The sequence below is a fragment of the Dufourea novaeangliae genome, unplaced genomic scaffold (assembly GCF_001272555.1).
Source record: "Dufourea novaeangliae isolate 0120121106 unplaced genomic scaffold, ASM127255v1 scaffold343, whole genome shotgun sequence".
NCBI lineage: Eukaryota > Metazoa > Arthropoda > Insecta > Hymenoptera > Halictidae > Dufourea > Dufourea novaeangliae.
The window spans coordinates 1,019,484-1,031,197 of NW_015374236.1; the positions used below are offsets into that span (position 1 = coordinate 1,019,484).

An 11,714-nucleotide genomic window follows, 5' to 3' on the forward strand; every position below is an offset into this window, starting at 1 on the left:
TTCTTACAACCTACGATATAAAACCATAGAACACGTCGGGCACTGTAATTCGAAAAGTTTTCCGAAACCTTGGAAAAAGATGCATAATTCAACCGTACGATTTATATAGCCGTCTCGAATAAATCTTTTCTCGACGGTCTGCTTGTATCTCGACAGTAAAAACAACACGAAGATTTTCCCAGGGCCGCTGTCAGATTTCTCACCTTGTCCGTACCACGGATAGAGGTGGTTCACACGCGTGTGAAAATCGTAAATAACTAACACGTTATTCCGTTCGGAGTTCCGCAATTAAAGGCCTGCGAGAGAACAGGAAGCGCGTCTTTCCTGGACGCTCGCCGCGACAGCTCTCCATAGAATGGGCTGTCCTATATATATATAATTTTTTTTTATAGAACGACTCGACAAAACCTACTTTGCGCCGCGATTCAGCCAGGCGCAATTAAACGCGACCGAGTACGAAGCCATTGTGCTGCTGCTGCCTTCTCTTCTTCTTCGTCTTCCTTTTTTATTCGCTACTAACCGAAGCAACCTTCGAAACCGACCTTTTTTTTTCGCGGAATGACGTGTGCAATCGTGAACCAGATCACTCCGTTGGAACCTTTTTACAGCGGCGTGCAGAGACATGCCCATTCGTGATGAAATCGTGGAACAGAGTATCCAGAGTGTAAAACTGTTCGGAACAAGAAACGGTGCACACACGTAGGTGTCCGATCGGCGTAATGTCTTAATCAAGCACCCGAAGCAAATTGACGGAAAATCGAGTCACGGTTAATAGCGGTGCGCGGTTCCCCTCTTTTAATTCCTGGTGGAATATCGTTTCTCACGATGCAAACTTAATGGAAGCTGTATTGATTGAATAACTGCGACACCGTGTTCCAGAGATACGGAGGGGTTAAGTTCGCCTGGAGACCGGGTGATTACGCGAGTCTGTAATCCGTGGGAACTTATGACGGCCAGTTAAGGCAATCTTGAGCGAAGCTTATGACACGAGAATACCTTCGTAATTATGTTAACGTTCTGTTCCGGCAACACGATTCCGAGAATCTACCGTTTCTCATTTCTAGACCACGCTTGGATCGTATTTTCAACCTTGTTTATCGATACACTTCAATTGATTAGTTATCTGATAAAAACACTTTCGATCGGACTGCTAATAGCAAAGTAATCTCTACTGATCACGATTCGTGGTTCACCATGTGTACATCGTCTGCTCGTTAAGGGATCATTCTACTTTGACGTCCGAAAAAGTTAAGCTATGTTCAGGAGTTTTTTCCAAGAACCGGAAGCCTACAACTGTTCTCCTGTCGCGAGTGAAATGTGCTCGACACGCTGGATCGTCCGCGGGAAAATCGGATCGTAGGAAAAAGTTCAGTCGAATAAATCACGGGGCCGGCGGCGCTCGTTCCGCGTGTACACGCGAGAAAAGATTCAAATCTCCGTCTGTAATGAATTAAACGGTCGGTCTTCGAGTTAATTGCGCGGGCTCGTTTGCTTAGTAATCAGATCATGCACGTAGCGAAAGTGCGCTAACTATGCCGCTTAACTCTTTGTGCTCCGATTACCGCGGCCGTTTAACAGATAATCCATTTGTCCGAAGACTGCCCAGAGTTTTCCATTTCTCGCCGAGTCGTAAACGTCGAATCCGCTCGATCGTTCGCTATTCGGCTGTCCCCCCGTTTTATTCCTTCCGCACGATTATCTCGGTAACTACCGGTGGTCGGTCGGGAAAGACTCGGGGATGAATTATTCCAATGGCAGAGGGATGATCTACGATTTGTTTCGTCCACGAGAGAGAGAGAGAGAGAGAGAGAGAGAGAGGGAGAGGGTGGAAAGTATCGTGGTCGGAATAATTTGCTTCTGGAAGTGATTTTGTAGCTTGGGGGGTTGTTTTTGTTTTTATCTTTTTATGAGATTCCGCGAATTTCTCGATCGGATGCGTAGCTATCGCGTGGGAAATTCGACGGATGGGGTTGTTCAAGGTGAATCTAGGTTATTTCTTCGATGTTGAAAGTTGACATTGTATCTTGAGATTGTAATACAGTTCGAAAGGTGAAAAAGTCCCCGAATCCGTCTAGAAGAATAATGGTGGATCACAGATGGTCAATCTGTAACAGAACCTCCACCTGTAACAGAATAACTTCAGATCTGCAACCTTATCGAAACTATCCTATATTTACCTGTATCTTCTTTGGCTACTTACTGATAATAATTCGGTCCATAAATACAGACCATCCAATAGGTACAATCAGAGCGCCGCAGAAATCGTAAAAATCGATAGTAAAGAGGGGAGAAGACGAGGCGAAAAAAAGCGAACGACGATCGGATCGGTTGCATATTACAAAACATTAGATAAGCTTTATTAGCTGTTATTTTACAGTTGACGGGGGTCGCGCAATTAGTATCTGCGAATCGTGTTCAGTGGTCGAGGTCGAGCATACAAGCACCCCTTTATCTCGAATTTACGAATCGTTCGTTTTTCCCCCCGTGAGTGGAGATTTTCAAACGACGGAAACACACCGAAACCGCATCTGTAGGATGAAAAGGGAATTCGAGCCGGGGGACAACGCTTACACGCTCGACGAAAATCGCGCTGGAAACGTAGATATGGATCTGTTCTGTCAGCGCGTCGTCCTTAACTTGTGTAATGAAATTTATTACTTCTCGTAGCACCTTAGTCTTAAATAGAGAAAGAGAGAAAGAGAGAAAGAGATGCGTGTGGAGCCTTCGTCCTTCAGCAATGGGGACAGCGAATCAGACCGTTCACGTCGCACTTGGCGCACTTCAGCGCGACGAATTCCGCGGTGAAGTCGTTGCGGTGTACGGACCTCTTGCTGCCGTTGCAAATCGGGCATAGCTGCCATTGGTAGCCACCGCAGAATAGGCACACGGTGCACGCGTCATCGCTCTGAAAATTGAGACACGAGTCATATTTCTCGTTCTAATTCATTCTATTCCTGTACCTCGGAAATGGTGGTCTGACGACTTTCTTATGAGGGAGTCAGTTGATAGAATAGCGATTGTGTATTTGGTATACAATTTGGTTGGAAGTCCATGGTACAAGGTATTAATAGTACGTAGATTGAATGGCTTATGCAGGATTGTAACAATATGCAATGATAATGGTATTGTATTACGTTACATAAACGAACAGATGTTGTTTTGGAACCAGATTCTGACAGAAATCGAATTAATACGAAAGGTAACAAGGAAATACATACAATAGTATACAGGATGTTCTCTGCTTTTTGCAAGTAACATAATGGCGTATGTAATTTTGTCGTTTCCACTATTTTTTTATTGGAAATGCAGGTGACCTTAAATTTTTTAAATCGTGTGCTATATATTTTTCTATATCATATGAAAGCAAAGAATTACATACGCTATTATGTTACTTGCAAAACACAGTACTACTGTTCTCTCTTTTATTTTTTTATAATATTTACTATTTCAAAGAAAAACGCTAGCTAGTAATAGCGCGAATGTCCTGTATATAACAAGAGAAATAAATACCGTAAAAACGTTTGGAAAAGTTGAAGGAAACGGAGGTAAATATTTGAGCGAGTAGATTGATTGGGGTGAGGGTACATGAAAAGGTATAGGCAAATTAGTATTAGTACAATAAAAAGGCAGGAAAATATACGGTAACGAGAGAGTCGACTGGCAAGATTATGAACGATGTAGATCAAAGATCTCGTTCGAGTAGGTAGCTCGGTGTGTCAGGTTGTTCTGGTGGGCGGGATAATTATTGAAAAAGGGTGGTGAAATAACATCGTTATCGAAGTTGTAGAATGCTACGTAAGAGCGAGTAATATAGTTTAATGCAAGTTTGTATGGATAACGAGTTGAAGGAGGCAACATGGTGTCGAACGAGCCGACAGAGAGATTTAGCTGTTCCTTGCGCTAGACTCGGTTCTGCGGTCGACAGGGTGGAATTGTTTAGAGGACCATAAAACGAGCGTGACAATCTCGATTCCACGTTAATTTTCAACGTGCACGGCTCAGCTGACGCGGTTGCGCAATTCTGGCTTTCACTTTTATACATTTTCAGCTGCATTCTTCGGGAAAAACGCACGTCGATGTGGGCGATGTTTCCTCGATTCAAGTTTCGACATTTGGATCAATGAACTCTCGACGTTTTTATTCCAGTATTCCTCCTATCACCCATTTTATTTCGTAAAAGTAGGACCTCAGAAGTGACATTACAGGAAGTAGAATGATGTTCAGATAGTTACAAAACTTAATTCTTAGAGAAAGGAAATAACTAGTGCAAAGTCTGCAAGAACCCATTAAAACGCTATCTATTAATAGTACATACAATGTGTGCATATAATGCGGTGGATCTCCACTGACATTGAAATAATGTGTGCCACAAGTAGCTTCACGAAACTTTGCTTGTGCCTAAAACTTCGTACGAGGAAAGTAAGTGAAGCAAATTTTTGTTTTTTTTTTCCATTACAAAGAATTTACATACTTCTTTTTCCCATGAATGTTGGAATGGAATTGTAATTAAAGCTAACATTCCTGTTCTGGCGTACCGGTAAAACATACATCGATGTGATTTCTCGAAACCGATGGAGAATCGTTGTGTAATCAATTGAATTCAGAATAGTATTGACATAACATCAATGGACGGTTCTTCAGCGAAAGTTTTGCCACAGCTTAGATGACGAGATACGCTTGGCATTCAGCGCGTTAATGAAATAAACTGTATATACGACTCGGAGTGTGTGCTTATTGTGCGAAGAAAGATGAGAATGGCGATGATAGGTTACGCAAGAATTGCGTAAAGATTGCCGGGGAAAGGATGCATCGTTTGATTACGTATTTTTCCGACACACTCGGTCCACCGCATAATTATTCTAGGGAACGATAACGTAGATTTCATTCTTTTTTCATCATTAATCGATAACGAGGAATGAAAAATTGCCGACGTTCCCCTTCAATCCATCTTATTCTCTAGATTTTCTCAATAAAAACTACTGAACCGAAGAAATTAATTAGCTGAATTTTCAGAGTTCATTACTGCAGGACAAGTTGATTGTTCCTTCGGCACGATTACTTCAAAAGACATTGAAGTTGACAACTTTCTAGTCCTTGCCGCCACCATTCAACATTAAAAACCTCGTGCCGTGTCGTACGACTGAGTCAAGCAAATTCTTCTTGAAATACTTATTTTTATCTCTTTCCGTGAGAAACTTTTACTACGTTAAATTCCATTTACATTCCTTCTGGACCTCTCTCTCCATCACACGTCCAGCTTCGATGTATCAATGAAGAGGTGCCGGGAGAAATTCTAATGAAATGTGTAGGAGGTTCGAAAAGAATGAAATCCCGCTGACTCAGTTGTGTTTCCACGCTCTAATGTCGCTTTTCCTCGCAAAGGACCTATTCGAGATTCCTGGAATCGAATGAGTTCAGTGTCCTCGGTACACGAAGAATATTATAAAGGCGGGGCCACATGTAGGTAGTCGGTTCGAGGACGGAAGGAGCACCCCAGGAAAGTGATAGTGTCGGGCAACAGTGTAAACGACCTTTACACGCTGCAAGGTAAACCTCAATTGTACGACATCGAAATTTATGATCGCGTTGGAAAAGGAAGGTGGAGGCAGATATCGCCGGATAAAAGTGAAAGGATCGTACAACCTTGCGTTCGCGACGGATTACGGTACACGAGCGCGAGCCAGCTCCTCGGCTCCCTTTACGCCGCGTGGTCATATATGCCCGACGCCGCTGGTTCCATTCTTCTACGCGGCATAAATATTCCGAAGACGTGGAACATAGTTACGCGGAGAATTCTCGGAACCGGCGCGGAATTCCTGGAGGGTCAAATAACTCTTCCATCGGGTGGAATATCGACAGCCGCCTCCGACACAGCTGTCTTTCGTGAATTGCACGTCGACGCGAAGTTATATCCAGGGGAAGAATTCAGGAGAGGATCGAGCAAGATTTAGCTGTATTCGTGTTTCAGATTTAAGTTCCGATTTAATGGGGATACAGAAGGTAACCGGAGAGCGGCATTATAACCGCGAGGAAACATGTTTATCGATTAGTTGGTTTAAACCAGGTAATGTAATTGATTTCTGACTTGTTCTCTCATGGAGTAGAGTAAATTTGAATTTAGATTCGAACTTATGTTTGTTAATACGGTGATGGAGATAGAAGAATTTGGTTTCTTTAAGGAAGGCCAGGATTATTATGCAAGTTTTAATTACCTGGTAAGGCTTAAGCATATCCCTCAGCTCTCCGGATTCGTTGAGCCGCTCGACGGTGTCAAATCCCTGGAACAAGAAATAAGTTCTGGTGACCGTGTAATCCGGCGTAGAAGTCAGTGTAATGAAAAAAGTAATAAGAATCTTTTGTGCTTCAGTTCTTTAGAATGTGACAGTATTTATTCCTGTTATATTAATAAAATATGTAATAATTGATTGCTCCTGGTGGTACATCGTTGTTGCGATAACTGAGACGCGCGTATTATGCGCGTCGACATTGTATTAACGTGTGCACGAGAGGAAAATCCTATTACAGTATTTATGACGCAGATAACAAGTACCGTAATCACTTTGGTTTTGCTGTCAAGCAATTTCCACTGGTTCACGGCACTTTATCGTTAACCATTTAGCGGCATCGCGTAAACGCGACAGCGGTAGCGATAATGAACATTTTATGAAGCTTCGTGGTTCACAAACGGTTATGTGTAGTCGAACGGTTTTATCAGGCTTTACTCGCAGTTCTAAATGTTTCTAACTTTAAGGAAAACTAAATGCAATTTCAATCGAAACCAAGGAAAATGCCATAAAATTTATTTCTTTGTCCCTGAAAAGATTTAAGTCCTAGATCGGTAATCCACTCGAATCACGGAAAAGTAATCTACAGTTCGAAAACCGAACTTTAATACAGCTGTTTTATGACATTCTCCTTTCCAGACATTCCTTTTCTTTGAACAGTAATTTTAAGAGTGCTCCATACTCTATACAGTCATTATGATCGGTATAGTAGAAAATAAAGCTATTAAATGGTCCGGTATTGTATTCATTTTGATTGTATATCTACTCAATTACCATAGAATATACGTCACTATCGAGCTTCAATTTCAAATAAAGCAAGCGTAAACACAAAATGATCCTTTCAGGCCAAGTTCACGAATCCTTGAACATTTCACGATTCCTCGGTATCTACGTCTGAGCCGCGCGATTCGTCGACCCTAGCAAAAGTTTCTCGTCCCCTTTACCATAATTAAAAGCGACCCGAAGGACACTGGGTGTATACAATATTCTGCGTCGCGGGTCGAGCCAAAGAAACTTCCAAAGCCGCGCTTTATCGTCCGATGTTCGCGCGCGCGGCTGTCGCAACGGCATTACGAAAAGGAACGATTGATGCCTTTCACCGAACGGCGAGCCCGCGAGTTTCTAATCCGTCAACGACCCGCCCCGAAAGAAAAAAATCCGCGAATGGAACGGCGAATCGATGGAAACAATGCGAAATTTCCAACAAACAAAATAATTGCCTGCCCTACCGTCGATTGCACCTCGAATTGCAGCGCTACAATGCCTTGTACGTGGGTACAGGATGATTCAGAACCCGAGTACACAGGATATCTACAGGTTTGATCGATGTGTAATCGAAATTTTGCAAAACTCGAAACGAACGAAAGAAACGTCAAACACTGGGTAGTGTGTGTCGAGTATCTAAACGGTGTGTTAAACTTAGGCGGTCTTGGTGTCCATAACAGGACGATCGAATGCATGGAAATCGCGCGCGCGGCGTGGTCGAGCTGGAATGCAGTCCAGAGTGCGCGGTTCTCTGGCTCGCGCGAAACCACAGCAGGGCCGTAATGCCGTGTAACGCAAGCAGCGGCCTCACCTTTCTCTCTCCCTTTTTCTCTCTGTCTCTAGCTCGCCAACAACCCCCGGCCTTGGAGCAGTTTGTCATTTCGCTTTTACGCGCGGTTATCTACGCCGTTGACGATCGTCGGCCGCGATCCAGACGAGGATCCGTTGGCCGTTAACGCCGCCCGACGTCCTGAGCAATTGGGCAATTGCGGCGGCGATGATTGAATACGCGGCGCTGCGCCGACTTTCCAACAGCTCCGGCGTCGGTACGTGTCCGGCAAGCGAAATTAATTCGGGAGGATCCATCGCTATTGAATCCTCGGGAACACAGAAGCGGTGTATGAAATGGGCACAAGGCGGGGATATAGATTTTATTGGCGTTGGAGGAAATAAAACTGGTCTCCGGCTGAAATGAGAGACGGCGATTGGATTGGATGAACTTTGCGACCGGGTTACTGTAATCGGATTTAAACAGCTTCTACAGGTCGCTACAGAAGCAGGATTACGATCTATGATGAGGGTGATTCTTCGCGGGAGAGTGAGTAAAAGTGTGTAATATTTTTTACTCGTGTGTTGTGTCATATTTTGGGAAAACGTAGTTCTTTTGAGCGAGGCTCAGGAGATTTATCTGTGTACAGGCTGTAACGGAAATGGGTGGACAAGCTTAGGGACCCTACTTCGTTCATCTTGGTGGTGAACAAATTTAATGCGTCTCTTCACTCATGATGCTAGTGAAGTCATTCGAAACTCCGTATGCACCACGCATCAACGTTTGATAAAGGTAGGTGTGTAGTAACTGAGGTTGGTGGAGGAGATAACAACTGTGGGTCTTAAGACGTTTGTCTACCAAACCCAGAGAATTTAAACAATGTTGGAAATACTAGATAACCTCCTACATCTCAACATCTTTTACGTGACGTTAAAACGAGTACAGCACACTCCTAAATTTAGTACACATTTCTATTATATGCTATGCGAAAGTATCAATTCTTGTTGTAAGTAACAACAAAAGAATGTTAGTATTTGGAGTAACCTACGTAGCGGAAATGTGCAACCTTGACCGCAAGACGAATCGCCGGCAACAACCACATCGTATTCAGTGACAAAGAAAAAAGAAACAGAAAGAAAAAGTGAATACACACGGCTGAACGCTACTCGCGTAATTGTGTCGCATTTCCATTACGAAAGAATTCCATCGCGAATGGAATCGCGAGCGCGACTCGATGCAAACCGGCCTCTTATGAATATTTTAACATTACTGCCCGTAGCGAACAGTGTATACGGGCGGAACGAGCATCCTGCGTTATCATTTATTACCATTGACCAACATTGGTCGCCGAGAGGCGAGCAGCTCCGCGGAATGTATTAATTAGACGGTTCCTAACGCGGCCCGTTAATTGGGGCAAGGTAACGGCTGCCAACTTCGAATCCCATTACACGGTTGTGCCCCGTTCGCGATTTTCTTTTTCGAAACTTGGACAACAGCACAATTTTCTCCGGGGTTTGCGTAAGACTTCTTTCCATCAATCTTACTGTCTGGTGTTATTCCGTCAAGTTATTCGCCGTGGAGATTACAGAAGTCATTATTGAAAATTAGACAGAATACAATAGAGTTGTAGATAGAATTCTATTTGTGAATATGTTGGATATAATTATGTGATGTTTCAAAAATGTTCATTCATGCTTGACATCCGATACTGTGATCTTCTTACTTAGACGCCCACGTGATAAGCTACAGAATGAATTCAGACCCGCAGATTACTTGTAGGTGTACTATGTTAAAATTCCACATAGTATTGCAGTAGATAGAAAAAGGTTCGCGTGTAGTAGTAGACAGGCGGTAAATTCATACGAACTTACGAAAAGATCCAATTAACATGGTATATAAACTACACAGAGTACCCTACGATAATGCACACTGTGTATTCTGCCGTCTGAATACTTTCGTTCCTCGTTGTATGCGCTCATTTGTTTAAAAATACATTCCGAATCTTTATCCAGTTTAAAAGCGTTTTCGCATCTTTCGTTGTGTGCATTACCAGAGTGTTTAGCGAGGAAAATTGGAACGTAAAATCAGCCAGAAGAACTTTCTTTGTGCACTCGACGGAGCGAGTAAGAGGATCGTTGTGAACGTACCCGAGAACCAGCACGGGACCGCTGTATAATAATCAGCAAAATGACTATCGCATATGCTCCGTGTGACAAATGGCGCGCAGCAAAGTGTAATCTGTTCCGGTGAACGCAACACCGAAAACGAAAACCTAACTGTACCGCGTACATTCACGTGGCGGCCTCGTTGCATCTCCGCAAAGAATTCCATTATGATTTTACTTTTGTTATCGCGTGGAAAGTGTGCCAGAATTCAATTTCCAAAAGAAGTAACGCAACGAAGCACACGATCCATTCCCGAAACGATGGGAATAATTTAATTAACAATTGTCCTCGAAAAATACGTAGAAAAAATTGTCTGCGTTTCATTGTGTATTAATCGAATAAAACTGTGCCCAACACCGCCTTCGAACGTTTCTCGACAATAAAATTCACGTTCTCAGTAATGCAGAGCTCGAAGAAAATACTAAACCCATCGAACGTTCATTTGGTATTCATAGTAGCCAAAGAATCACAGAGTTGCAAAAACATACAACTCGCGACATGGGGCTGACGTGGCACGAAAGAAATCTGGAATTGCGAAAACCGTTGCGAATCGGCCCCGCGCTCCGTCGAACGTCCATACGCCGTTGGCAGTGGAAACATCGTTACAACCCGTTGAAATCCGTTTGATCGATGAAGAACCGTCTACAAAAGGCTCTCCCGTACAAACACGATATTACGTAACCGCGGTTGCAGATTTCCGGCTACAGGCCCGTTCAAAACGAGTCGTGTCTTTAACATTTCGCGGTCTGTCCCTTCTTACTTGGCCATCCTCCTCGACTTTCTCGATCGTTTAATAGCCGCCCCGATTGCGTAACACGACATCGGCCTTGCGAGAAGTTCGCGGCGTGTCGACTGTGAGAAATCACCTGAGCTGACCGCTCGAGTGGAGACGCGTGTAAGAATGCGTCGTGAAAGATGAACGGAGGTATGACGGAGGTGAGGTAAGGGTTAGGTTCATTTGTTTTTTCTTTACAGAAATCTACATTTTTCCGTAGATGAGAAATCGATAACGAGAATGGTTCCGTGCAGACTAGCCGGTTTGACGAACGTCGAACGCAGTTAGCGGGACGATCAACGACAGATGCTCACGTTTCATTATTCAACTGTGTTCACGGGTGATAACTGTAAAACCGCGGCCTTATCGAGAAGAACTGAACACGTGCCTGCTTGGAGTTACTCCTGTAATCTACGGGGGAACGAAGAACGGAGTTTTCAGGCTAATTAAGGAAGTGAATTTGCTGCAGCCCGATACGAGGTTCCGTCGAGCATCGATGGTTATCGTCGACTGGATTAATTGGACGTGAAGGATGTGTAACTTGTTCGTTTATGTAGGTACGGTTCAGCGTCACTTCTTACACTCACCTATTGATTCTATGGAAAATTGTCTGTAACGCTATTACACTGGATTCCTGTTTATCCACAGGGCGAACCACGAATCGTGATCAGTAGAGATTACTCTGTTATTAGCAGTCCGATCGAAAATGTTTTTATCCGGTATAATAATAATAATAATATCGTCGGAAGTCCACATACCCCAATGTGTTGTCCGTCAATGAAAAGCTGCGGCAATTGTATCGTGCTCAGCCCCAAACGATCCCTCAATTCTGCCTGAAGTTCCGCGTCGCCGAACAGATCCAACTCGTCGTACTTGACCATATGCGTCCTCAGGATCTGCTTCACCTTCTTGCAGTTGTAGAACGTTTTCCTAACAATGCCAGAGGTCGTCGTGTA

At 43.6% G+C, this 11,714-nt stretch overlaps 1 protein-coding gene across 1 annotated transcript in view; it reads right to left on the bottom strand.

Annotated features, from left to right (window-relative positions):
* Positions 1-2,331: 2,331 nt before the first annotated feature.
* The window catches only part of LOC107192455 (putative uncharacterized protein DDB_G0293878), a 29,528-nt gene continuing 20,145 nt past the window's right edge, over positions 2,332-11,714 (bottom strand). The window contains exons 3-5 of the mRNA XM_015581713.1: positions 11,517-11,714; positions 6,213-6,278; positions 2,332-2,905 (exon numbers count right to left, since the gene is read on the bottom strand). Of these exons, the coding sequence (XP_015437199.1) occupies positions 2,732-2,905; positions 6,213-6,278; positions 11,517-11,714 (438 nt within the window). The 3' untranslated portion in view covers positions 2,332-2,731. The remainder of the gene's footprint in view (positions 2,906-6,212; positions 6,279-11,516) is intronic.